Source organism: Rhinatrema bivittatum, chromosome 3 (assembly GCF_901001135.1).
Source record: "Rhinatrema bivittatum chromosome 3, aRhiBiv1.1, whole genome shotgun sequence".
Lineage (NCBI taxonomy): Eukaryota > Metazoa > Chordata > Amphibia > Gymnophiona > Rhinatrematidae > Rhinatrema > Rhinatrema bivittatum.
The window spans coordinates 206,518,677-206,543,678 of record NC_042617.1 but is presented as its reverse complement, the minus strand read 5'-3'; the positions used below and the strand labels follow the sequence as shown (position 1 = coordinate 206,543,678).

Below are 25,002 nucleotides of genomic sequence, written 5' to 3'. Positions count from 1 at the left end.
CCCCTAGGCTTGGCCCTGTGTATGCGGATTTGTGGGTGCCTGTGCTTGTGTATGGATCTGCCTTTGTTTGTGAATACCATTGTGTTTGAGGGGCCTGTATGTGTATATGTGTGTCAGTGTGCATGCGGATGTCAGTACCTATGTGTGCATATGTCTGCCGTTGTGCACCTATAGCTGCCTGTGAACACAAGTTTAACACTACTTGGAAGAGCTGCCTGGATCGGGTGAGTAAAACTATCACTCCCAGCAGGAATCAATTTAGGCAACTGGGGGGGAGGGGGGAGCCTGTTTAGTGTTTGCTGGGGGAAGGGGGAAGGGGGAAGTCTGGGGAGTTCCCATTACTGTATTTTTTATGAAATTGGGCAAAGATTGTGGCAGGGGAGGGGGGAAGGGTTTGTTCCTTGGGGCTGAGGGGCGCTGGGACCGATAAGGCCATTTATGTATGGAGGAGGGAAGATTCACAATCCAGCCTTGGGCCCTTTAAAAAAAAAATTTTTCAGTGACAGTGACAGCATTCCTTAACCGGATATCGTTAAGAAGAAATTTAACCAGCCATACAAGGCCGGATAAATTTAGACCTGCTCAGATATTAGGCTAGTTATGCCGGATATCTTAGCCCCTCCCTGGAATACCCCTTTTCATACAACTATATCATAGCTGGTTAAGTATTATCCAGCTATAATTTAGCCGGATAAGAGGCTGAATATGCTGTATAAACCATTTAGATGGATTATTAATGAGCTATCCAGCTAAATGTTTTTTGAATATTGATCTTGTTTTGTTTTGCTTATTTAATTATTTAAACCTTTTTCCTTTTATTGAACCTCCCTAACATCTTTCCTCATCTCTTCCCTCTCAGGCTTCTCTGCCCATTCCCTTCCCCTACTTCACCATTTCCTCCCTGCTAGCCCTCCCTGCTGCAGATGTACAGATCCTGCCATCTCTTTCCTTGGGTAGGGACCTAGCAGCAAGAAATCCTTCTGAAAATCAGTGCCAGTTGAAGAATGGGCAGTCACCCCAGGCATGATGTTATCATGCCATGTGACTCTCTCTCTCTCTCATACATCCTCCAAACAATTCTCACCGCCAATAACCCCAAACATTAGCTTACAATCACACTAACCACATCTCCACATCTCACGTCCGTGATCTCTGCTTCCCACCGCTCAACTCCTACACTTTTAAACATGGCGCACTTGCATCCCCATACTGCGCCCAGCCCACATGGCATGCTAGGTGGACGCCTGTATGCCTAATACGTCTTACCGGCCCTGCTGAGAGTGTCAACTGTTTCTGGGTTGTGGAACACCGCAACAGTCCCTCCCATGTCCAGGCCCACCTCAGTGAAAGCAGCTCTTCCTGGGCATGCTGAAAGAGGCCTACTAAGCTGTGACATGCTTATGATGACAACACTACACTCCATTCCTCCTGAGCTTGCAGTGCCTTTGCTGTGCCAAGACAGGACAGCACACATATTTTTGCTTCCTTAATCAGCCAGCACATGCCCCCTTCAAGAATGTTCATGCTGTCCCTGGGGTGCCTACCTTCATAAGAACATAAGAAATTGCCATGCTGGGTCAGACCAAGGGTCCATCAAGCCCAGCATCCTGTTTCCAACAGAGGCCAAACCAGGCCACAAGAACCTGGCAATTACCCAAACACTAAGAAGATCCCATGCTACTGATGCAATTAATAGCAGTGGCTATTCCCTAAGTAAACTTGATTAATAGCCGTTAATAGACTTCTCCTCCAAGAACTTATCCAAACCTTATTTGAACCCAGCTACACTAACTGCACTAACCACATCCTCTGGCAACAAATTCCAGAGCTTTATTGTGCATTGAGTAAAAAAGAATTTTCTCCGATTAGTCTTAAATGTGCTACTTGCTAACTTCATTGAATGCCCCCTAGTCTTTCTATTATTCGAAAGTGTAAATAACCGAGTCACATCTACTCTTTCAAGACATCTCATGATCTTAAAGACCTCTATCATATCCCCCCTCAGCCATCTCTTCTCCAAACTGAACAGCCTTAACCTCTTCAGCCTTTCCTCATAGGGGAGCTGTTCCATTCCCTTTAACATTTTGGTTGCCCTTCTCTGTACCTTCCTATTTGCTCAACTCTGCCTTATATCATGCTGATATCAAAACCCAAGCATACTCGTGGCCTGCTCACATTTTTCTGTTGGAGAGGAAAAGAAATAATGCATGAATGAAAAGAGATAATTAGGGCCATTCATAGGAAAATGAGGCAGCTAATACATTCCACAGCTGGAAGATGGATCTTTAAGAAAATCAGTTATATTTCAATTTTTTGGCTGCAAGTCTTACAAAGGAAATCTAATCATTTCATTATTTTTCAGTTGGAATAAAGGACAATAAAGAAATATATATGTAAGAAAAGAGAATGAAAGGGAAACAATGCTAGTTAAATATGCAAAAGCATTTTTAATCACTGATTTTAATATTTATTAATAATGTTACCGTAAACATTTTTTTGTTTTTTAATTCTTATAGACAAAAGTCTTACCCTAAAACATTCAATAAAATATTTTGTGAAAATGATAAAATCGCTGCATGTGACATATATGTGTGCAGTTTTGATCACCACATCTCAAAAATGATATAGCTGCACTGGAGAAAGTACAGAGAAGGGTGACCAACATGATAAGGGGCATGGAACGGCTGCCCTTTAAGGAAATGCTAAAAAATTTAGGGCTGTTCAGTTTGGAGAAGAGATGACTGAGAGGGATTATGATAGAAGTCTACAAAATCATAAAAGGACTTCAACAAGTTAATGTAAATCGGTTATTTACTCTCTCAGATAATAGGAGGTCTAGGGGGCACTTCATGAAGTTAGAAAGTCACTCAGCGCATAGTTAAGCTCTTGAATTCATTGCCAGAGGATGTGGTTACAGCAACTAGTGTAATTGGGTTTAAAAAAGGTTTGGATAAGTTCCTAGAGAAAAAAATCCATAAACTATTACAGAAATTAATAAGAATAGTAGCTTGTGATTTTTCTATATATAGAATATTGGATCTAGGCTTTAAATGAAATAAAAATGGTATGTGGGTACCTAAAATGGTATATCCATCAGAGAACCCGAAAATAGGGTAAGAAGCACCACTAATGTTTTAAATGATTTGAATGATAATTAATGTTATAAGTTGTATTCTCTTAGGAAAAGAAGGACTGTAGTCCTCACAGATGGGTGACATCATCAGATGGAGCCAGGCACTGAAAACTTTTGTCGAAGTTTCTTGAACTCTGACTGGCACACTGAGCATGCCCAGCATGCCACTAACTACCCATCCACGCGAGGTCCCCCTTCAGTCTCTTTTTTTCCATGAAGTAGTTGCCTAGCGGTTCTGGAGCTTTGCTCTCCTTTTTCTAAAGACGTGTTCCTGGTCGGGTTTTTTTCGACTTTTTTCCTGCGCCAGGTCCCTCTTCTCCAGTTGGTGCCATCCAGTGGCATGGCAAGTACTGTTTTCCCCTTTGTTGCAGTCAATTCCTAGTGTGTCCCTCCTTGGTGACCGCCAGCCACCAACCGCTCGCCAGCTTTTTTTTATGGCAACGTCCGGTTTTCGATGGTGTCCCCAGTGCCCGCGGACCATGTCTATTACTGATCCACACAAGGTTTGTATCCTCTGTCTGGAGGCGTCACACGATGTCCGCAGGTGCCATCTGTGTGATCAAATGACCCTCAAGGGCCGTCGTGCCGGGCTGGATAAGATGGAAAAGCTTTTTGGATCCAAAACGTCTGATCCATCCACTCTGGCATTGGGGACGTTGACTCCTAGAGGCCGAGGTGAACCATTGGATACACCATCCCTTTCCACTTCCCCAGCAGGCCCCTCTCACGAGAGAGGAGCCGGATATAGATCATCTCTGATGTTATCACATTCCAAGATGGGTTCTTAAACTTCTTCGGTGCTGGGGAAAGACCGGGCAGAGCACCACCACAAACACCATCACTGGTTGCAGTCAACGCACGGCCCTGAAACTGATGTGGCATTGTCGGCCACTGTGCCACCACTGAAGCGTCCCCATGGGGAAGAGGCATCGTCTTCTATCAGACCCAGGAGTCCTAAGCATTCCCCACTGATATCGGGGCTTCAGGATGGCCTGGCTCCACTCCTCTACCTCCAGCCAGAAGTCCATGAAAAACTGGCTGCTCTCACAATCATCCACCAAAGGAATTGGCTAAATTTCAGGGATGTCCCTGCAGACTTTCCCTCATGTCCAATGTGGGTTTCGTCCACTCTGCAGGAAATACTTGTGACAGAGCTCTCCTCCCTTCTAATGGCAGGAGTGGTAGAACCCATTCCATTCCATCAGCAGGGCCAATGGTTCTATTCAAGGTATTTCCTGATATCAAAGAGAACTGGGGGCCTTCGGCCCTATTCCCGATCTCAGAGCCTTGAACAAATTCTTTCAGATGGAAAAGTTCAAAATGGTCTCTCTCGGCACCCTGATCCCACTCCTCACAAGAAGAGACTGGCTCTGCTCCCTCGACCTGAAGGATGCCTTTGCCCACATTGTGATCTTCCTGGGTCACAGGAAGCATTTTCACTTTGTGGTGGGAGAAGCTCACTTCCAGTATTGAGTGCTGCCATTTGCCCTGGCCTCAGCCCCTTGAGTCTTCACCAAGTGCCTGGCAGTGGTGGGGGTGCAACTCAGTCGTTAGGGGGTACATATGTTCCCATACTTGGATGACTGGCTGGTCAAAAGCTCCTCCCAACAGGGGGTGCTCCACTCTTTAAGTATGACCATCGAAGTGCTACAGTCTCTGGGGTTTGTCATTAATTAAACCATGTTCTACCTCTGCCCGGACGTTTCTGTCCCGTGATTGGGCACTTGCACTGTCATCACTGGCGAACTTGGTCTGCAGCTGTCAACAGGTTCCTGCCTATCTGCTGCTTTGTCTTTTGGGCCACATGGCTGCGTCTGTCCATGTCACCCCATTGGATCACCCCTGGATGCACAGGGCACAATGGAAATTGCAGTTGCAATGGCAACAGGCATTCTAGGACCTCAAGGCATGTGTTTACATCACGCCACCTCTGCAGGTCTCCCTGTTCTGGTGGGAGAATATCTCCAACCTGGAGCAGGTAATCTCTTTTCAGCTTGCTTTGCCTCAGGTGGTGCTTACCACCGATACCTCCCCCCGTGGTTGGGGAGGCTCATGTGGACGACCTCCACATGTAGGGTCAGTGGTCAGCCTAGGAATCTCTATATCAGATCAACTTCCTGGAGCTTGGGGTGATTCGTTATGTCCTTTCGACATTTCGAGACCATTTGTCCCACAAGGCGGTCCTGATCCAGACAGACAATCAAATGGCAATGTGGTACATCAAACAGGGAGGTACAGGGTCATTCATCTTCTGTCACGAGGTAATGCAGATTTGGTCCTGGGCTCTATCATAAGGCATACTCCTGAGAGCAAGGCATTGGGGAACGCTGGATATGGATTTCTTTGCCTCCCCCTGCAACTACAAGGTGAGTAACGTTTGCTCCCTGTTCAGGATGGATGGACTTCCAGCCTCAGATGCTTTTGCCCAGCATTGAGGCGCAGGTCTCCTGTATGCATATCCTCCTCTTCTGCTGGTTATAAAGACTCTCTTGAAGCTCCAGCAAGAGGGGGGGACCATGATTCTCGTGGCCCCATACTAGCCCAGACAGGTCTGGTTCCAGTTCCTTCGGGACCTGTCGGTCTGAGAACATATCTGTCTGGGAACCTCACCTGATCTGATAACACAGGATTGGTGCAGACTGCACCATCCAAATCTCTGGGCATTAGCCTTGATAGCCTGCATGTTAAGCGCCTAGTCTTCCAGCTCCTGGACCTCTCTGTTGCCGTGTCCCAGGAGCTGGTAGCTTCCAGGAAGCCTTCCACCAGGAAGTCTTATTGACTGAAATGGAGGGGGTTCTCCATTTGGTGCAAGGGGCTTGGCTTCAGTCCCTTCACTTGTTCTACTTTGAAGTTACTGGATTATATGTGGCACCTCTCTGAAGCTGGGCTGAAAACCACTTCGGTCAGGGTCCACCTGAGTGCCATCAGCGTCTACCATCAACTGAAGCTCACCTCCAGCCTCCTGCTGTGTCCTGGGACCTCAACATGGTGTTGGCACGGCTCCTGCAAGATCCTTTTGAGCCTATGCCCTCCTGCGATCTGAAGTTTCTCACCTGGAAGGTTCTCTTCCTGGTGGTGATTACTTCAGCTCGTAGAGTTAGTGAGCTTCAGGCTTTGGTTACGTATCCACCCTGCACAAAATTCTTTCATGATAGGGTGGTCCTGCCTAAGGTGGTGAATAATTTTCACCTCAATCAGTCCATCGTTCTGCCCAGGTTTTTTCCGAGGCACCATTCACACTAGAGTGAAAGGTCTCTACACACATTGGATAACAAGAGGACCTTAGCTTTCTATTTAGAACGCACAGCAGGCCACAGGCAGTCCACTCAGCTCTTCATATCTTTCAAAAATAATATATTGGGAGTTGCGGTGGGCAAGCAAATTGATTGGCGGATTCTATATCCTTCTGCTTTGCACAAGTGGGCCTTCAGCTTGGAGGCCGTGTGAAAGCTCACTCTGTAAGAGCTATGGCGACGTTGGCAGTCCACTTACGGGCGGTTGCCATAGCTGAAATCTGCAGGGCTGCGATGTGTTCTCTACACACTTTCGCTGCCCACTACTGCTTGGACAAGGATGATTGGCAAGACAATAGTTTCCCCCAATCTGTCCTTCTCAACCTCTTCCAGGCTTAAACCCAACTCTCTCTACCTGAAACCCATAGTTTGGGATCAGGTGCCCCCCTATCATATCAACAGCACTGCAGTTATTTTGTGCCTTTTGGCACTCGGTTCGGTGCAGGTTGGTCATACTTGTTGCCAGGAACAGCCTGTAGCTTGGTATTCACCCATCTGTAAGGACTACCATCCTGCTTGTCCTAGGAGAAAGCAGAGTTGCTTACATGTAACAGGTGTTCTCCTTGCACAGCAGGATGTTAGTCCTCAGGAAACCTGCCTGGCACCCCGTGGAGTTGGGTTCTCCTGCATTTTATTATTGTATTACTTTGCTCGTGAATTCTATGTTACAAGACTGAAGGGGAACCCCATATGGACATGCAGATTGTAACATACTGGACATGCTCAGTGTGCCAGTCAAAGTTCTAGAAACTTTGACAAAAGTTTTCCGTGCCGGGCTCCATCTGATTATGTCAACCATCTATGAAGACTAACATCCTGCTGTCCTAGAAAAACACCTGTTTACAAGTAAGCAACTCTGCTTTACACAATGGCAAAGAATATCAAAAGTATTTGGAGCAGACTTCAGATGTCTGAAGTCTAGAGTAGACTTTAAATATCTTCAGATGTCTTCAGACTTCAAACGTCTGAAGTCTGCTCCAAATACAGGTCCAGCAAGGAGACTTGAAAAGATTTTTAACATGCTAAGAAGACAGTGGAAATTCACAGATGATTATGCTGCATTTAGCAAGCTGCTAATTAACAACATTTGAAGTCTTTAGACACTGAATTGACAAAGCGACATATAAAGAAACAACAATAAAAGATTGAGTTCTCTTCACTAAATACAGTCCATGGTATCAACACAAGATTAGTTATGAACAATATATTCCCGTGAGGAAGTTTGGATTGTGAATCAGAGGCCTTTGTAGGGAAAGTGAGAATACAGGATACTGCAGAAGTAGAACAGAGACTACAGAAACATCATTGGATCAACAGTCCTGTGAAACAATTACAAATTACCCTTTCTTGTAGACTGAGATTCAACTGTATGCCCTTTTTATTGAAGGTATCTTCCAAGTGACTCATTTCCAATTCACAAAAGTATCTTTCTTGAAGTCCAGCTCTATTGCATGTGTGTCATTGTTTCATTACAAGCACTTTCTATATATTTTGTCAATGTTTTATGTTGATATCTATATGTTATAAATGCATAACAATACAGAGAGTTTAGAAGTGGTGTGAATGAGGAATGATTGACTAGGGCAATTGATAAATATATGTGTGTTTTATTGTGCCAATTTTATTTTTTGAATTATTTTTTGAATAGTTTTGAAATTCTTTGCCATTTTGTAATAAAACTTACAACATTAATCATCTTTCAAATCATTTAAAACAGTGGTTTTATTTACCCTATTTTAGGGTTGATGGATTATAATTATATACCATATTTTTCGCTCCATAAGACGCACCTGAACATAAGACGCACCTAGGATCCTGAGGGGGAAAATAAAAAAAAAAATGGTTTGCTAAACCGGCGCTGTTCCCGGGTGTCTGTGCATCTTATGGAGCAAATAAGGGGTGAGCATACAATTTTTGTTGTCCCCGTTTTGTTTTCGGGTCTGGGGAGGGCCATTTCGGTCCACTCCCCGGATCAGAAAACTTTTATCGTTTTCTTTCATGGAAAAAAAATAAAAAACAAAACCCCACTCCAACCCTTCAAATTTAATTAAAGTATCTTGTGTGTGTGTGTGTGTGTGTGTGGGGGGGGGGGTTTTGGGGAGATGTCTGTGCATCTTATGGTGCGAATATATAAAAAAAATAAATTACTACAACCTCCCACCCTCCTGACCCTCCCAAGACTTGCCAAAAGTCCCTGGTGGTCCAGCGGGGGTCCCGGGAGCGATCTCCTACTCTTGGGCCATCGGCTGCCAGTAATCAAAATGAATCAAAAAAATCTTGATGTGGGCCGTCCATTGCTCCTATCATGTGACAGGGGCCGACCAATGGCACCGGTAGCCCCTGTCACATAGTAAGGGCAAAGGGCTACCGGCGCCATTTTGATTACTGGCAGCCGGTGGCCCAAGATTGCTCCCGAGACCCCCGCTGGACCACCAGGGACTTTTGGCAAGTCTTGGGAGGGTCAGGAGGGTGGGGGGTTGTAGTTAATTTTTTTTTTTTTTTATATTCACTCCGTAAGACGCACAGACATTTTCCCTCCACTTTTGGGGGAAAAAAAGTGTGTCTTATGGAGTGAAAAATATGGTATATATAGATATATGTTTCAGTAGATTTGTTTCATCAGTCTTAATTTTGCACCAGCACTTAAATATAAGTTTCTTTTATTTGTATCTGTTTCAGGTAGAAATTGAAAAACTGGACTATCATCATTATCTGCCGCTGTTCTTTGATGGGCTTTGTGAGACAACATTTCCCTATGAATTTTTTGCTCGGCAAGGGATCCATGATATGCTTGAACATGGTGGGAACAAGATACTACCTGTTGTACCTCAGCTCATTATCCCAATAAAAAGTGAGTAGTTAAAAGTAAGACTAGCACTGGGTTTTCAGTGTTTTAGAACAACCCAACGTCCCTGTGATCTGTAGGGGAGGCTGTACCATACAATAGGTAAAACAAAAAAAACCAGGAGTCTACTTAGCTACTTGATTTATATGCTGCATCTTCTGTGTTCTGATATCTAATGTGTACTGAGAAAATAACAAGTTCTGTTATGTTGTAAGTTATTATAATTAATGTGTATTTTATTATTTGTATTATTGTAATCCGCCTAGCATGATTTATCGCTATAGGCAAAATATAAACATTTTTCAATTAAATAATGAATAAATAAAATATTTGTACTTCGCTTTGAGTGATTTTTTTGAGTTGAAAGGAGCGATCTATAAATATTTTGTAATAAAAATAAAAATATCACAAGGCAATAAAAAATATCACATTAATATAGTGTAGAAATGAGGGAACAGTACTTGATAGAGATTGAGATAATGATATCCTCAAAACAGGAAAGAGATTTTGGGGTGATGATATCCAATAATTTTAGGATAACAACACAGTGTGACAAGGTGATAGTGAGACCTAGAGGGATGCTCAAATGTATAGAGCAGACTCATACCTAGCCTATAGTCAATGTAGCCATGGCTATAGGCGCCACTACCCTAAGTTTACTATAATGCTGTGCCACCACTTGGGCCTATAAATTATCAGAATGAGGAGGAGCACTTGCCCTGGGCATTGCATCTCTATGGGAATCATCAGGCTGCTGCCTTGACCCCAAAGCTGATGTGACTCATGAGGGCATAAATAAAATACTCTGCAACTGCCACACTCTCTTGATTCAGCTCAGTTGCAGTACATTGAGTAAGTTGCTAGTGCTGTCTTTTCCCCTTCCCCCTAGACCTCCAAGTATTAAAGACTCAATGGTTTGTAGTGTGGGGCCAGCCAACTTCCCCTCTCGCACTCCATACCTCAGAATGTTGAAATTTCTCAAGCAAAAGAGCCCGGGGTGCCCCCTAGCCCTGGGCCCAGTCAGCACCCTTTTTAAAAAGACGCTGACCTGACCTTGCCCCACATGACCGTGGCAAAGTCTGGGCATCATAACAGCGCCACATGGCTGAGAACTGGGGTAAGGTAAGGTCAGCACCAAGTGGGCCCTTTTGCTTAAAGAACTGATAGATTTTGAGGAATGGGAGGGGGGTCATTGGGTGGGTCCCGCAATAAAATTGAGTCTTTAATACTTGGAAGCTCCAGTTGCAGGGGGGGAAGGGAGCACCACTGTAGACCAACAATGTATTTTCTTCATTTTGGGGGTAAAGGGGTTCAGGTCCAGGCAAGGTATCTAAGGCCAATCTTAGGTTTGAATGGGGGGGGATGGGTGGGACTTTTGCCTTACTCGGCAATTGGGTTGAGGGTAAAGGGGGTTGTCATCACACGAACACTGGGTATTTTCTTTTACATTTGGTTGTCATGACTGCCTCGAGTAGGGCCTCAGGGTGAGAAGGAGGATCACATTTGAAAACCCGCACACTTTTTATACTATAGGCCATTTTTTTCTAAGTGTCAGCCCTATAAATCTAACATGGGAGCCTTGGGATCTGCATTAGGGTCCCGAGGCTCCCGCATTACACAAACATTTCCTCAGGATGTGATGTTAAATTAATGCGGCTGACAACTTTCTAAGTAGGCTATGCTAATTTATTAACATCACTTTGCCTATTCATGTGCTGCTTTGTATAAATTGCAAAATGTATGCATGCAAATCCCATTAAACCAGCTTATTGTAATAGGAAAGGGAATCTGGGCATGACTATGCCAAGTATCGTGTATATCATATGATATCGCCGTAATAGGGCTTTCTCCTAGGACAAGCAGAATGGTAGCACTCACACATGGGTGACATTATCGGATGAAGCCTGGCATGGAAAACATGTCAGATTTTCTAGAACTTTGACTGGCACACTAGGCATGCCCTACACCACTCGTCCACATGGGGTCCGTCTTCAGTCTCTTTCTGCAGAGCTTTTGCATCACGGTTTCTGAACTCATGTTTCTTTTGATTTTCAAAAGTATCTGGAAAGCTTTCCACCAATATTTTCAGTGTTTCTTTCATCCGGATTCCTCTCAGTTCCTCTGTTTCCTAGTCAGGTTTTTCAGCGGTTTGGTAAGTTTCTTTTTGATCTGACACCTGTGGCGGCGGTGCCTTGGTGCCTGCCAGCTTTGACCGCCCGCTACCTCCATTGTTGTTTTTGCCCCTTCAGTTCATTTTGTGATGACCTCGTCGGGTTTTTGTCGGTGCCCTCAGTGCCCGAGGACCATGTTTATCACAGATCCGCACAATGTGTGCATCCTCTGCCTGGGGAGCATCGCAAAATGTCTGGAGGTGCCACCTGTGTGACCAAATGACCCCGAAGGGACGTTGCGCGCTCCTCGACAAGATGGAGAAGCTCTTCGGGGCGAGAAAGTCAGAACCATCGACATCAGCATTGGTGGCATTGACACTGAACGGCCGAAGAGCTGCACTGATGGATACTGAGCCATCGACATCGGCGAGACCGTCTACTCTGTCAATGGTGCCCTTGGATAGGAGCACCGTAGACCGGCTTCTGTCAGTCTCCTCCAGGTTAAGGACATTGGGTTTGCGTTTTTGACCTCGGCACCAGGGAAAGACCAGGCCAAGCACTAAGGTAAGCTGAGGAATCATCAGCACCGGTCACTGTCGATGCACAGTGCTGGGCTTGGGTCGGTGCCAGCACTTGCCATGATGCCCCTGAAGTGTCTCTGGGCGAGGATTGCCTATCCTCCAATGATGCCGGGGGTCCTTGACGGTCTCCACCGGTCCTGATGTCAATTGTTGATTCACCTTAGGGCTCTGAGGAAGACCTGCCATCCCTCCTACCTCCCAGTCTGTTTTGGCATCGGTAACTTTTGAGGAGGAGCTGGAGTGCAGAGTCCAGCTGGTGTCAATTGGGCGCTGCGGGGCATCGAGCCCATGGCACTGATGGCACCAGTGCCCACGCTGTCCCTGTTGGAACCATTGCTGGAGCATCTCACTGTGCTCTTTGGGTATTACCGACCCACCTGGTGCCGGTTTCCGGTGGGGGGGGGGGCATTTGATGCTCGGTGCGGCACCAATGATCACTCAGCCCAATGAGATTGTCGTTATCGATTCCTGTCCAGCTTTGCCGGGACCGGCACCGGTGCCACCAGGGCCTAGACTCTTTGATGAAGTCCGAGCACTCAGGGCCCCATCCCTGGTGGATTACAGTGAGGATGAGGCCCCATATGACCACCTGGAGGAGAACACTGCAGAATTCTCCTCAGAGGAATTGGAGGGCATCTCCTCAGACCCGTCTCCTCTGGAGGAACAAAGGAGTTCTCCACCTGAGGACCTGACCTTCACAGATTTTGTGAGGGTGATGGCAGAGGCCATCCCATTTCAGTTGATGCTGGAGGAGGATGCCAGGTACAAGATGCTGGAAATTCTCCAGTTTGTGGAGGCTCCTAAAGAGATCATGGCGGTCCCAGTACACGAAATTCTTTAAGAGTTGCTGTTGAGGATTTGGGAGCACTCCATCACAGTTCATCCAGTGAACAGGAAGGCGGACGGGGTTTACCTCATCCATCAGGCCACCAGATTCGAAAAACATCAGCTGGCACACCAATCGGTAGTGGTCGAATCTGCTCTCAAGAAAGCAAGCTCTCTCAGACCCATGCCTCAGCACTTCCGGAGAAGGATCATAGGGCGCTGGATGCTCTTGGGAGGAAGGTGTTTCACGGGTCAGTGCTCATTGCCTGCATTGCCTCCTACCAGTCCTATATGAGCCAATACTCTTGCAGCCTCTGAAAGCAGGTGCAAGATGTGGCCGAGTGGCTGCCTCAACAGAAGCAAGACACCTTTCTTTCGCTGGTGTGTCAGGGCCCAGAGTGCAGAAAACATGAGGTGCATTCCACCTATGATGTTTTTGAGATGGCAGCGAGTGTCTCTGCTTCGGGAATCACTGCCTGCAGAATGGCATGCCTGTGGGCCTTGGATCTCTGACTGGAGGTACAGGAATGACTTGCTGACCTGCTGTGCATAGGAGAGAATCTCTTTAGAGACAAGGTGAGGAATGCAGTGGCCCAGTTACGGGACCACCAGGAGACCCTCCAGCATCTCTCCACCAGCACTTTGAACCTGCCCTCATCAGCCAGGAGGTCTGCGAGGCAGGGTCAGAGGAGGTCTTTCTACTGCAAGAGGCAGTACTATCCTCCAGCCCCTTGCTCCCATTCATACAGGGTGAACTCCAGCGATCGTCCCAGCCAGCAGTGAACTCCCAAGCCCCAGCTGGCACCCCAGCCAAATCCCGGGACAGGGCTTTGACTGTATCATAGGGAGCATAAGCCAGCCACTCGTATCTGAGACACTGGACCCCCAGGTCGGGGGCAGGCTATGGTGTTTCACAGATCAGTGCCCCAGTGTAACCTCAGACCAGTGGATTCTGTCCATCGTCTGTCCATCGGGTATCAATTGAACCTATTAGGTGTCCCCCCAAATTCTCCTTCATGCCCATTTTGGCCAAAGCAGTTGAGCTTCTCCCACCAAGGCAAAGGGGGCAAGGATTCTACTCCTGGTACTTCCTGATTCCAAAGAGAACAGGGGGACTCCATCCCATCCTAGATCTAAGGGCCTTGAACAAATTTCTAAAAAAAGAAAAGTTCAAGATGGCTTCCCTGGGCACCCTGATACCTTTCCTGCAAAAATGGGACTGCCTATGCTCCTTAGATTTAAAGGACACATTCACGCACATCAAGATCTTCCCAGGTCACAGGAAGTATTTCATATTTGTAGCGGGAAAACACACTTCCAGTACAGAGTGTTGCCATTTGGGGTAGCGTCAGCCCACGTGTCTTTCGTGCCTGGCCATGGTGGGGGTGCACCTCCGCAGGCTGAGAGTGCTTGTTTTTCCCTATCTGGACAATTGGCTGGTCAAGAACACCTCTCAGGCAGGGGCAGAACGGTCCCTGCGCTTGACCATCCGGGGTTCGTTATGAACTATCCGAAGTCCCATCTCAGCCCTTCACCTCAGTTGTACTTCTTAGGGGCCCTGTAGATATGACTCAGGAAAAAGCCTTCCTGCCGTGCTCCAGAGCGGTCACTTTGGCGACCATAGCGGAGGTGATTCAACAGAGCCAGCAAGTATCAGCGAGACACATGTTGAGGCTGTTGAGCCACATGGCCACAACTATCCATGTTACACCCTTGGCAAGCTTACACATGCACAGGGCTCAATGGACTTTGAGGTCGCAGTGGCATCAGGCCACATAGGACCTCCAGGCTCGCATCCTCATCACTCTGTCTCTCCGGGACTCCTTGTCCTGGTGGCAGGTTCTCTCGAATTTGGAACAGGGTGTATCATTTCAAAATCCCCCTATTCAAATTGTCTTTACCACGGATGCGTACACCCTCGTATGGGGTGCTCCTATAGATGGGCTCCACACCCAGGGCCTGTGGTCCACCAAGGAAAAACAATGACATATCAACTTCCTGGAGCTTCTGGCGACCAGGTACGCTCTATGGGCTTTCAGATATTGGCTGTCCAACAAAATTGTCCTGATCCAAACTGTTGCGTCTGTCGGTCTCAGACGACTTCGACCTCTGTGCCTCACCTTTCTTCCTTCTCTCTCCTCAAGCCTTGGGAAGATGGCTGCTGCCGCGTCTTCATGCCACTCTCTCCAGTGTCCCCGGATCGGCAACGGCGACAGTGTTCGCCATGATTTTCCTGAGGGCCTCCTAGGGTGCGCGTGCGCACGCCACCCATGTCTTTATCCACATCATGGCAGGAGCCTCGGGGGCATCCCCTCCATCCAGGACCTGTCCCTGCTACGCCTGGTATTTAGCCTGCCCTTTGTTTGCTTAGAAACTGAGTTAGCAAGGATTGGATTGCCTCCGCTCTAAGCTGCTCTGCCGCTTCCCAGCTGCCGCAGGAAGCTCTCTCTGCCCTTCGGGGTAATTCTTCACTAACCTGGGTACCCGCTCCTCGGGGGCCCTTCTGCTCTATTTCAGGTACCTATCTTGGGATACCGGGTACTCGCTCCTCGAGGGCCTGCTCTCCCTAATCTGGTGCCTGCCACTGAACTACTTCTGCCTGCCAAGACCTTCAACTATACAGCTGTCTGCCTCAGTGAGTACTAACCATTTCAGTCTGTCTCAGCTTCAGCGCTCTGTGTCTACATCCAGGACCTGTCCCTGCTATGCTGCGCTGCCTATCACCTACTCGAGTGTGAGACTGGTCTCCTCTGCTGAGGACCCCTGGACTACTTCATTGGGTTCCCTTCACTTCTGCCCGCTCCCTGGGCAGTACCATCAAGCTGTACAATAAATACAACTTCTCTGTGTCTGCGTGTATAGAGTCTAGCCTAGTACTGCGGTTCCTCACGGGGCTCCTCCCCATGGGAGTGGCCTTCTCTGCAGTACCCAAGAATCCACTCCAACACCTCATAACCATAACACAAACAGACAACCAAGTAGCAATGTGGTATGTCAACAAGCAGTGAAACACAGGATCATACCTCCTGTGTAAGGAAGTGGTCCAGATCTGGTCATGGGCTCTGTCCCACTGGATGGTGCTCCAGTCCATGTATCTGGCCAGAACAGAGAATGTGATAGTGGACAGATTGAGTCAAGCCTTCAAAACCCACAAGTGGTCCTTGGACCAGGGAGTGGTGAACCAGATCTTCTGTCTCTGGGGAAGCCCTGACATGGACTTGTTTGATCCCCCTGCAACAGGAAGGTAACTCAGTTCTGCTCCCTGTACAGGTCGGGCGGCAAACCAGCCTTGGAAGCCTTTGCCTGCCATTAAGGCAAGGGTTTTCTGTATGTATATCCTCCAATTCTGTGATTGATGAAGACTTTCCTGAAGCATCGAGAGAACCGGGGGACTATGAAATTCATAGCCAAGTCAGTGGCCAAGTCAGTGGCCAAGTCAGTCTGGTTTCCACTCCTTCAGGAGTTTTCCCTCTGGAAACCGATCAGTCTTGGGACTTCACCAGATCTCATCATGCAAGATCAGGACAGGATGTGGCATCCTAACCCCCTCCACTAGAAAGTCCTATGGACTGAAGTGGAGGAGGTTTTCAATGTTGTGTGAGCAAAAGGCCATAGATCCTTTCTTCTGCTCCACGCAAAAGCTGCTTGACTACTGTTAGTGTTTGAGGTAGTTGTGGGTGAATCCTGGGGCCGGTAGCAGATGTCCACACCCCCGGGGGAAGATCCCGAGAGGGACCACGGTCAGGCTCAGAGTATGGAGACAGGCACACACTAGTTCTTTTATTAAACAGTATATTGAACTACCAGAGGTGGCAGTAGTGAGCTGAAGTGCCCGGCTGGGCTGTAGTCCCTCAGATACTGGAACAGCGATCCTGGATAACTGAGCTATAGAGAAACTGAATATAGTGAGTAGGCAGGGAATGCAGAGTTCAGGAACAGAACCTTGATGGTAACACTCACACAATAGTCTCTTAGAAGTAGCCCAGGAGCTGGAATGGAGTAGGCCCTCGAGAAGTGAGTACCTGGTTCCAGGTAACGCTCTGAGAGAGAGAAGGTAACTCACTGATGTTGTAGGCAGCGATGACTTCCTGGCAGAAGTGGTATTCAGTAGCAAGTCCTGGAACGAGGGCCCTCGAGGAGCGAGTACCGGTTCCAGACTGTGATCTGAAAAGCAAAAGAGAAAGTGAAGCCCCCGAGGAGCGTGTACCCCTGGTAAGTCCGAGGAGGCAGAGTAGCTTAGGTAGAGTAACCCCTTGCTAACTTGAATCGTTAGCGATTTCAGAGACCTTAAATATCTGGTGCAGATTACGTCATCTCAGGGGGACGCCCCTGAGGTTCGCGCCACTGCTGGTACTTCATTCGGGGCCACGCCATGCGTGTGCCCTTAGGCTCCGGGGAAACATGGTGGTATACAGAATCTAGCCGGTCCGGGGACGCTGAAGGAGGACGGCAAGAGGACGCCGCGGCAGCCAAACTTCCAACAAGCAAAGAGGGAGTTGCCAAGGTGGTAAGGTGGGCGTTGTGGAGACGTCGAGCAGCGACGGTCGCAACAACTACCTTTTGAACCTCTTGGAAGCTGGTCTAAAAGCCACCTCCATTAGATTTCATCTAAGTGCAGTTGGCGCATACCACCAAGGTGTAGATGGTATGCTCATCTCTCTGCAGCCTATAGTTTTATGTCTTATGCAGGGTCTGCTTCAATTGACGCCTCCCCTAAGGCCTCAGACTGTGTCTTGTGACCTAAAACATGATGCTAGCTCAGCTGATTAAAGCTCCTTTTGAGCCTCTGCACACCTGTGACCTGAATACCTGACCTGGAAGGTCATATTTTTGGTGGCGATCACTTCAGCATGCAGGGTCAGCGAGCTTCAGGCCTTAGTGACTTATCCACCCTATATCAAGTTTTACCATGACAGGGTGGTCCTGCATATGCACCCTAAGTTCTTGCCTAAAGTGGTGACGGATTTCCATCTTAACCAGTCAATCATCCTGCCAACATTATTTCCCAGGCTCCATTCACACCAAGGCGAATGAGCACTGGATTGCAAGAGAACCTTAGCCTTCTACCTGGAGTGGACAGAAGCCCATAGACATTCTGCCCAACTTTTTATTTTTTCTGATAGGAATAGGTTGGGACTTGCTGTTACCAAACAGATACTTTCCAATTAGCTAGCTGCTATGATATCGAGCTGTTTTGCGGATTCTCAGGAGCAACAGTGATGTTATCTCCTATGGGGAGGAGCCCTGTAGGGAGACTGATGCACCGGGCTAGACTCAATAGCACAAATACAGAGATAGTTTCTTTTATTGTACAGCTAGGATGACCACCAGAGGTGGCAGTAGAGAGCAGGTTAGCTGGTAGAAGTCTGTAATCCTTGGCGAGGGAGACCCATCCCACAATGGTTATGTAAGGCCCCGATGCAGATGTCCAATAAGGCACTGTAGGAGAGACAGACTGGCAGATGTTAAACACACTCCCGTAGCTGAGTAGAGAGAATTTCAATGAGCAGTAGAGAGGATAAGTGTTAGCAGTCCATGGTCCTCTGCAGAGGAGACCCGTTCCACAATGGTGGTGTAGGGCCTGATGCAGAGAGGTAGCGAGGAACTGATGAGAGACAGACTGGTAGAAGTTGTACTCACTCTCTGTATCTGATAGATGGATTTCCAGCAGGTTGAAGAAAGGAGCAGGTACCAGGAAAGACACACAGGTCCTTGAGGAGCGAGAACCCGTAAGAGGATAGCCACCTGTAAGGAGTGGGTACCCAGGTTAGAGAACCCCGAAGGGTGAAGATAGCTTCCAGTGGATAGAAGCAGCAGAGTAGCTTCAGACTGGGGCATACCAATCCTTGCTAACTCGGCGAGAGTCAGCAAATGGGCAACCTTAAATATGCGGAAGCAGTGATGTCACTCGAGGGGGACGCCCCCGAGGTTTGCGCCAACACTGCTACAAAGGTAGGGGCACGCACGCGCGCGCACCCTAGGAGACCTCGGGTCAAGATGACCAAACGCCGCACCAGAGCCGCGCCGGGGAAGCTGGAGGGTGCGGCAAGGAGACGCCATGGATGCCATTCTCCCAAGGCTGGTGGAAAAAGCTGAGAGAAAGGTGAGGCATGTCGGGTGAAGTCGTCTGAGCCTGACGGACGCAACACTAACAGACTGCATCTCCTTCTGTTATGCCCAGGCAGGACTGCATCTTGGTGGATCATGTCAAGGCTCATTATTTCAGAGTCGTGGCAACATCAGTGGCCCACTTGTGACAGTTCCCATGGAGGAGATCTTCAGGGCTGCGATGTGGAGTTCGCTCCACACGTTCACATCTCACTACTGTCTTGACAGATATGACCAACGTGACAGTAGATTCGGCTAATCCATCCTCTGGAATCTCTTTGAGATGTAGAACTCAACTCTTCCTATCAAGGACCCATTGTTTGGGTTCAGGCTGTCTCCCCCTCTGTTACCAAGAGCACTGTGGTTGTTGTGCCCTTTGGCACCTTGGTGGTGCTTGTTGGTCCCCTTTTGTATTGGGGAGCAGCCTGTAGCTAGGGATTCACCCATGTTTGAGTACCTTCCTGCTTGTCCTAGGAGAAAGCAGAGTTGCTTACCTGTAACAGGTGTTCTCCTAGGAAAGCAGGATGTTAATCCTCAGGAAACCTACCATCCTGCGGAGCTAGGTTTCGCCTGTGGTTTATTATTTTATTTTTATGATAATTCTATGTTACGAGACTGAAGAGGGACCCCGCTTTGACGCTAGGTATAGGGTATGCTGAGCATGCCCAGTGTGCTAGTCAAAGTTGTAGAAACTTTGACATAAGTTTTCCATGCCGGGCTCCATCTGATAATGTCACCCATGTGTGAGGACTAACATCCTGCTATCCTAGCAGAATACCTGTTACAGGTAAGCAATTCTGCTATATTGTCTGATATATGCTGTTTAATGCATGTTAGAGTCCTAATGTGGCTTGATGTATCTCCCTGTTTGTTTGGAATTTAGCAAGACAGAGTTTCACATTTTTCACATACTGAATGCCTCTAAGTTATCTGGCTAAGAAGTTAGCCAGCTAAAATTTAGTAGGATAACTGGTTGTTCCAAGGGCAATACAGAGACAGTGCCACATATCTGGCTAAGCTCGCCAAATAGATAAACAGGGAAGTGCCTCAGGGATCTGTACCTGGGCTGGTAATTTTTAATATATTTATAAATGATCTGAAAGGGGATCGATGAGAGGTAATCAAATTTGCAGATGACACAAAATTATTCAGAGCAGTTAAATCACAAGAGTATTGTTGCAGGAAGACCTTGTGAGACTGGAAGACTGGGCATCCAAATGTCAAATGAAATTTAATGTGGACAAGAGCAAAGTGATATACATAGGGAAAAGTAACTCATGCTGTAGTTACACAGTGTTAGGTTATATCAGGAGTTACCACCCAGGAAAAAGATCTAGGCATCATAGTGGACAATACATTGAAATCATTAGCCCAGTGTGCTGTAGAGGTCAACAAAGCCAATATAATGTTAGGAATTATTAAGAAAGGAAAGGTAAATAAAATGGAGAATGTCATAATACCTCTGTATCACTACATGTTGAGGCTGTACCTTGAGTACTGTGTGCAATTCTGGTCACCACATCTCAATAAAGATATAGTTGCACTGGAAAAGGTACAGAGAAGGACCACCAAAATGATAAAAGGGATGGAACTGCTCCCCTATGAGGAACAGCTATAATGTTTAGGTCTGTTGAACTTGGAGAAGAGACAGCTGAAGGGGATATGATAGAGGTATGAAATCATGAAACGACTAGAAAGGGTAAATGTGAATTGGTTATTTACTCTTTCAGATAATTTAAGAACTAGAGGTGCACTCCATGAAGTTAGCAAGTATCACATTTAAGGAGAAATTACTACTTACCTGATAATTTCCTTTCCTCTGATGAGGGCAGGCCAATCCCACCAATGGGTTATGCAGCTCTGCCAGCAGATGGAAATGGAGTAAGAAGCTGACATCTCAGTTATATAGTCCCTCCCCAACATCAGCCAACCAGTATTCTCTAGATAAGCCAAATTGTGGACAAACTAATTGTACATGAACTTTATCATTAACAAACAACTACTCGTGCTTCCAACCCACTGGGAACACTGAGCTCAGCCAAAAGAAGTAACTTATTCACTAAACTAAGGGGCTAGATAAGCCTCTTACCAGTCTTCAATGAATAGCAGAAACAACACTCTGCAATGTCTTCACTGAAAAAGCTAACCAAAATTTAAACATCAGCAGCCTAGGGCGGGTCAGGGATTGGCCTGTCCTCCTTAGAGGAAAGGAAATTATCAGGTAAGTAGTATGTTTTCCTTCCTCTGCATTCAGGCAGACCAATCCCCAACAGTGGGAGGTACAAAATCTCCAGTTAATACCACCTGTGCGATCACAGCATCCTCCCTAGGCTGAACATCCAAGCGGTAATGCTTGGAAAAGGTGTGCAAAGATGACCACATCGCCACTTGGCAAATCTCGGTAGGTGACAACAAATGAAGTTCCACCCATGATATTGCTTGAACCCTCCTGGAATGCGGTCTAATCTGTTTTGGGTTTTTTTTAAGGAATTTTTTAATTGCCTCACACTACCAGTCGAGGGAATGTATAATAAAACATACATAAAATTATAATATACATACATAAAATTACATAATAGAGTAACCTGTATAGGTAAAGCCTTCAAAACAACAAATAAATTACAATTTTACACATCCACATCATTTAACTATAAGTAGCAGTCAAAAATGTAAAAGGCCTGTTGCAAGTGAAAAGCCTTAAGGCTGGTCTTAAAATTCTTGCTGCAGGGATTCAGTCTCAGTTCAGCCAGCAGAGTGTTCCATAAAGACAATGCTGTGACAGAAAAAGCAGCTAGGTGAGTGAGTCTAACTGAGAGAATATCAAGCAAGTCCTGCTGAGAAGAACTAAATTGTCGAGATAGTTGATACATTTTCAACAAAGCATTGGGCCATGAACAAGTGTTGGGATTCAACAATTTAGCTACAAGCTTGCTCATCTTATAGGCAATACATTGTTTAATACTCAGTGAGTTTAACTCTACAAGTAGTGGGGTAAGGTGCTGATTCCTTCTTATGTCAGAAAGGTGATAGCTGAATTCAACAGCAATTGAAAGGGTTGCAAAGTAGAGAATGGCAAACCCATAAACTGTTACAGTAATCAATCACAGGAAAGATAGCTGTTTGTGCAATCAACTGGAAATCGTAAGCAACTAATAAATGTTTTAAACCTGCAATGACTCGAAGCTTAAAAAAGCCTGACTTAATCACAGCTTTAATTTGAGGCTTAAATGACAAATGGGAATCAATCAGAAATCCTAAGCTTTTAATTGAATCAGAAATATTAAAGGAACAATATACCACAGAAATTGCTGGATAAGTCTTCAAAGTATAAAACTTTAATTTCTAAAAATTCTGTTTTCGACATGTTCAAGGACAATTTATTGTGGTGTAACCAAGGTTGAATTGAAGGTAGACAAATATGTAAATGTTCCATTGTCTCCTTCCAAGTTTTACACAATAGAATGAAAAATTCTATGTCATTGGCATAGATTGTATAGCCATCACAAGTAGTGGCAAGAAATTTAGCAGTGGGAGCTAACTAAACATTGAACGGGTATGCCAATAAAGCAGATCCCTGCAGAACTCCAGTATTCAAGCTAGTCAGTTAAGAGAAATCATTATAATATCTCACTTTCAAAGTTCTAACCCTAAGGAACCTCAGCAGCCACAAAGGCGGCCTTAATGACTTCCTTAACCTAATGGATATCATTACCCACATCACCAGTGCTCCCTGTTTACCATCACCATGCAGAACAAACAAACAGGTGATCAGACTTCCGGACAGATTTAGTCACCTCCAAGTACCGCAGCAAATGTCACTTGACGTCCAAGGAACACAAAAGACGATACTCATTTCCATCTCTATCCTTTTCCAAGGTGGGCAGGGAAATGGACTGATTCAAATGAAACTCCAAAAACACCTTTGGTAAAAAATATAAGGCATAATCCAAAGCATACGCAGAAAAGGTTCACGGCAAGAAAGCATCTGCAGTTTGGAGACCCGACATGCCGAACAGATTGCCACCAGAAAAACTGTCTTCAAGTTTAGCAGCCACAAGGAAAGAGGACACAGCAGCCAAAAGGTATGATCCGCTAAGAATTCCAGGACAAAATTGAGGTCCAACAGAGGCATCTGAAGCCACAAAGTAGGACAAAGATTGTTAACTCCCTTTAAGAAACTGGACAAATTGGGATGGAAAGACAAAGGCCCTCCATTGACTCACCCCTTATAACAAGCAAGGGCTGCAACTTGAACTTTCAAGGTGTTAAGGGCCAAGCCTTCATGCAAGCCAACCTGTAAGAATTCTAAAATTAAAGGAATATCGACCTTGAGAGGATGAGAACCTTGCTCAGAATTTCAAGCCTCGAAAACTCTCTGAACCTTATCATAGACTAGAGGAGTATAAAATTTCTTGGCCCAAAGTAAGGTGAAAATTATGGCAGGCGAATAACCCCATTTCAACAACTGACCCCTTTCAATGACCAAACCGTAAGACAAAACTAACCTAGATCCTCATATAAACTGTGTCCCTGCCACAACATAGCCTGAGGGGACTGCCTACCAGCGGTCTCTTCAGATTGGCATACCGTAGCCTCTGGGCACAATCTGGAGCCTCAAAAAGGACAGTGTTGGTTTGACTTGCAATCTTCCGGATGATCCTGCCTAACAGAGGCCAGGCGGGAATATATAAATCAGGGTGCCACGCGGCCACTCCTGAGTGAGATTGTTGATACCCAGCCCTTTCGAGTCCCATCTGTGATTGAAAAATTGCGGACCTTTCAAGTTGTCGAAGGTCACCAACTAGTCTAGGTCCAGGCATCCCCAATGTGCTACAAGGAGCTGAAAGCCTTTGTCCTCCTGCTCCCATTCTCCTGGGTCCAAGTTCCTCCCGCTGAGGAAGTCAGCTCTGATATTGTCTTTTCCGGCAATGTGAGAGGCAGATACGCCTAGAAGATGTTGCTCCGCCCACACCATGAGACATATATCTCATCCGACACCTGATGACTCTAGGTTCCACCCTGATGATTGATGTAAGCCACAGTCATCACATTGTCTGACATTATTCAGACTGCCCCCCCCCCCGTGCTTCCAATTAGTTGATGCTCTACTGCCGCTCCTTAGCATTCCAGCGACCTTGCACCATCAACTCCTGAGAGTGAGCACCTCAACTCAGAAGGTTATCATTTGTCATGAGTACCAACCAATCCGGCGTCTCCAGGGAAACTCCCTTCCTGAGATGATCTGCCTGCAACCATCACTGCAACTGAGACCTCACCTGTGATGGTAGGAGCAGCTTCACCGCATGGGCCTGTGACTGTGGGTTCCATCAAGAAAGCAATGAAAATTGAAGAGTTCTCATATGTCCCCTTGCCCAGGGAACTACTTAGAATGTGGCAGCCATCAATCTCAGGACCTGCAGATAAGACCACATTATAGGGTGAATAGTCAGGATTCGGACTCAAACAATCAACCTTTGAATATGATATCTGGCAGAAATATTCTGCCCTGTTTTGTATCGAAGTGAACAATGAGGTATTCCAGAGTCTGAGACAGTTGCAAACTGATTTTTGCCAGGTTCACCACCCAGCCTAGCTTCTGTAGCAATGATATTATCTTACGAGAAGCCCTGAGGCTCTCTTCAATGCTCTTGGCTTGAATCAACCAGTCATCCAGATACGGGTGAACCAGAATGCTGTCCTTTTGCAAGACCACCGCTACCACCACTATGACCTTGGAGAAAGTCCTGGGCACAATGGCCAGCCTGAAAGGCAAGGCCTGAAACTATTAATGACAATTCAGAATGGCAAACCGTAGGAACCATTGATGTTCATGGCGAAAGGGGATATGCAGATATGCCATCATCAGATCCAGAGACATGAGGTATTCCCCTGATTGTACTGCTTTTTATGACAGAGCGCTCTGTTTCCATTCTGAAATTAGTGAACCAAAAATGACGATTGACTCTCTTGAGATCCAGGATGGGCCAAAAGAACCCTTTTTTCTTGGGCATGACAAAATAAATGGAACAGTGGCCCGTATTTGCTGCAGTTTGGGAATGGGAGTCACGGTTTTCAGGTACAACAGTCTTTGCAATGTAGTTTCCAC

The 25,002-nt window shown here is 46.5% G+C and overlaps 1 protein-coding gene across 3 annotated transcripts in view; it reads left to right on the top strand.

Moving 5' to 3' along the window:
* PACRG (parkin coregulated) overlaps positions 1-25,002 on the top strand; it is a 1,556,366-nt gene that overhangs the window by 749,355 nt on the left and 782,009 nt on the right. For all 3 annotated transcript variants that reach the window (XM_029594132.1, XM_029594133.1, XM_029594131.1), the window contains one exon: positions 9,106-9,277. In XM_029594132.1, coding sequence (XP_029449992.1) covers positions 9,106-9,277 — 172 coding nt within the window. The remainder of the gene's footprint in view (positions 1-9,105; positions 9,278-25,002) is intronic.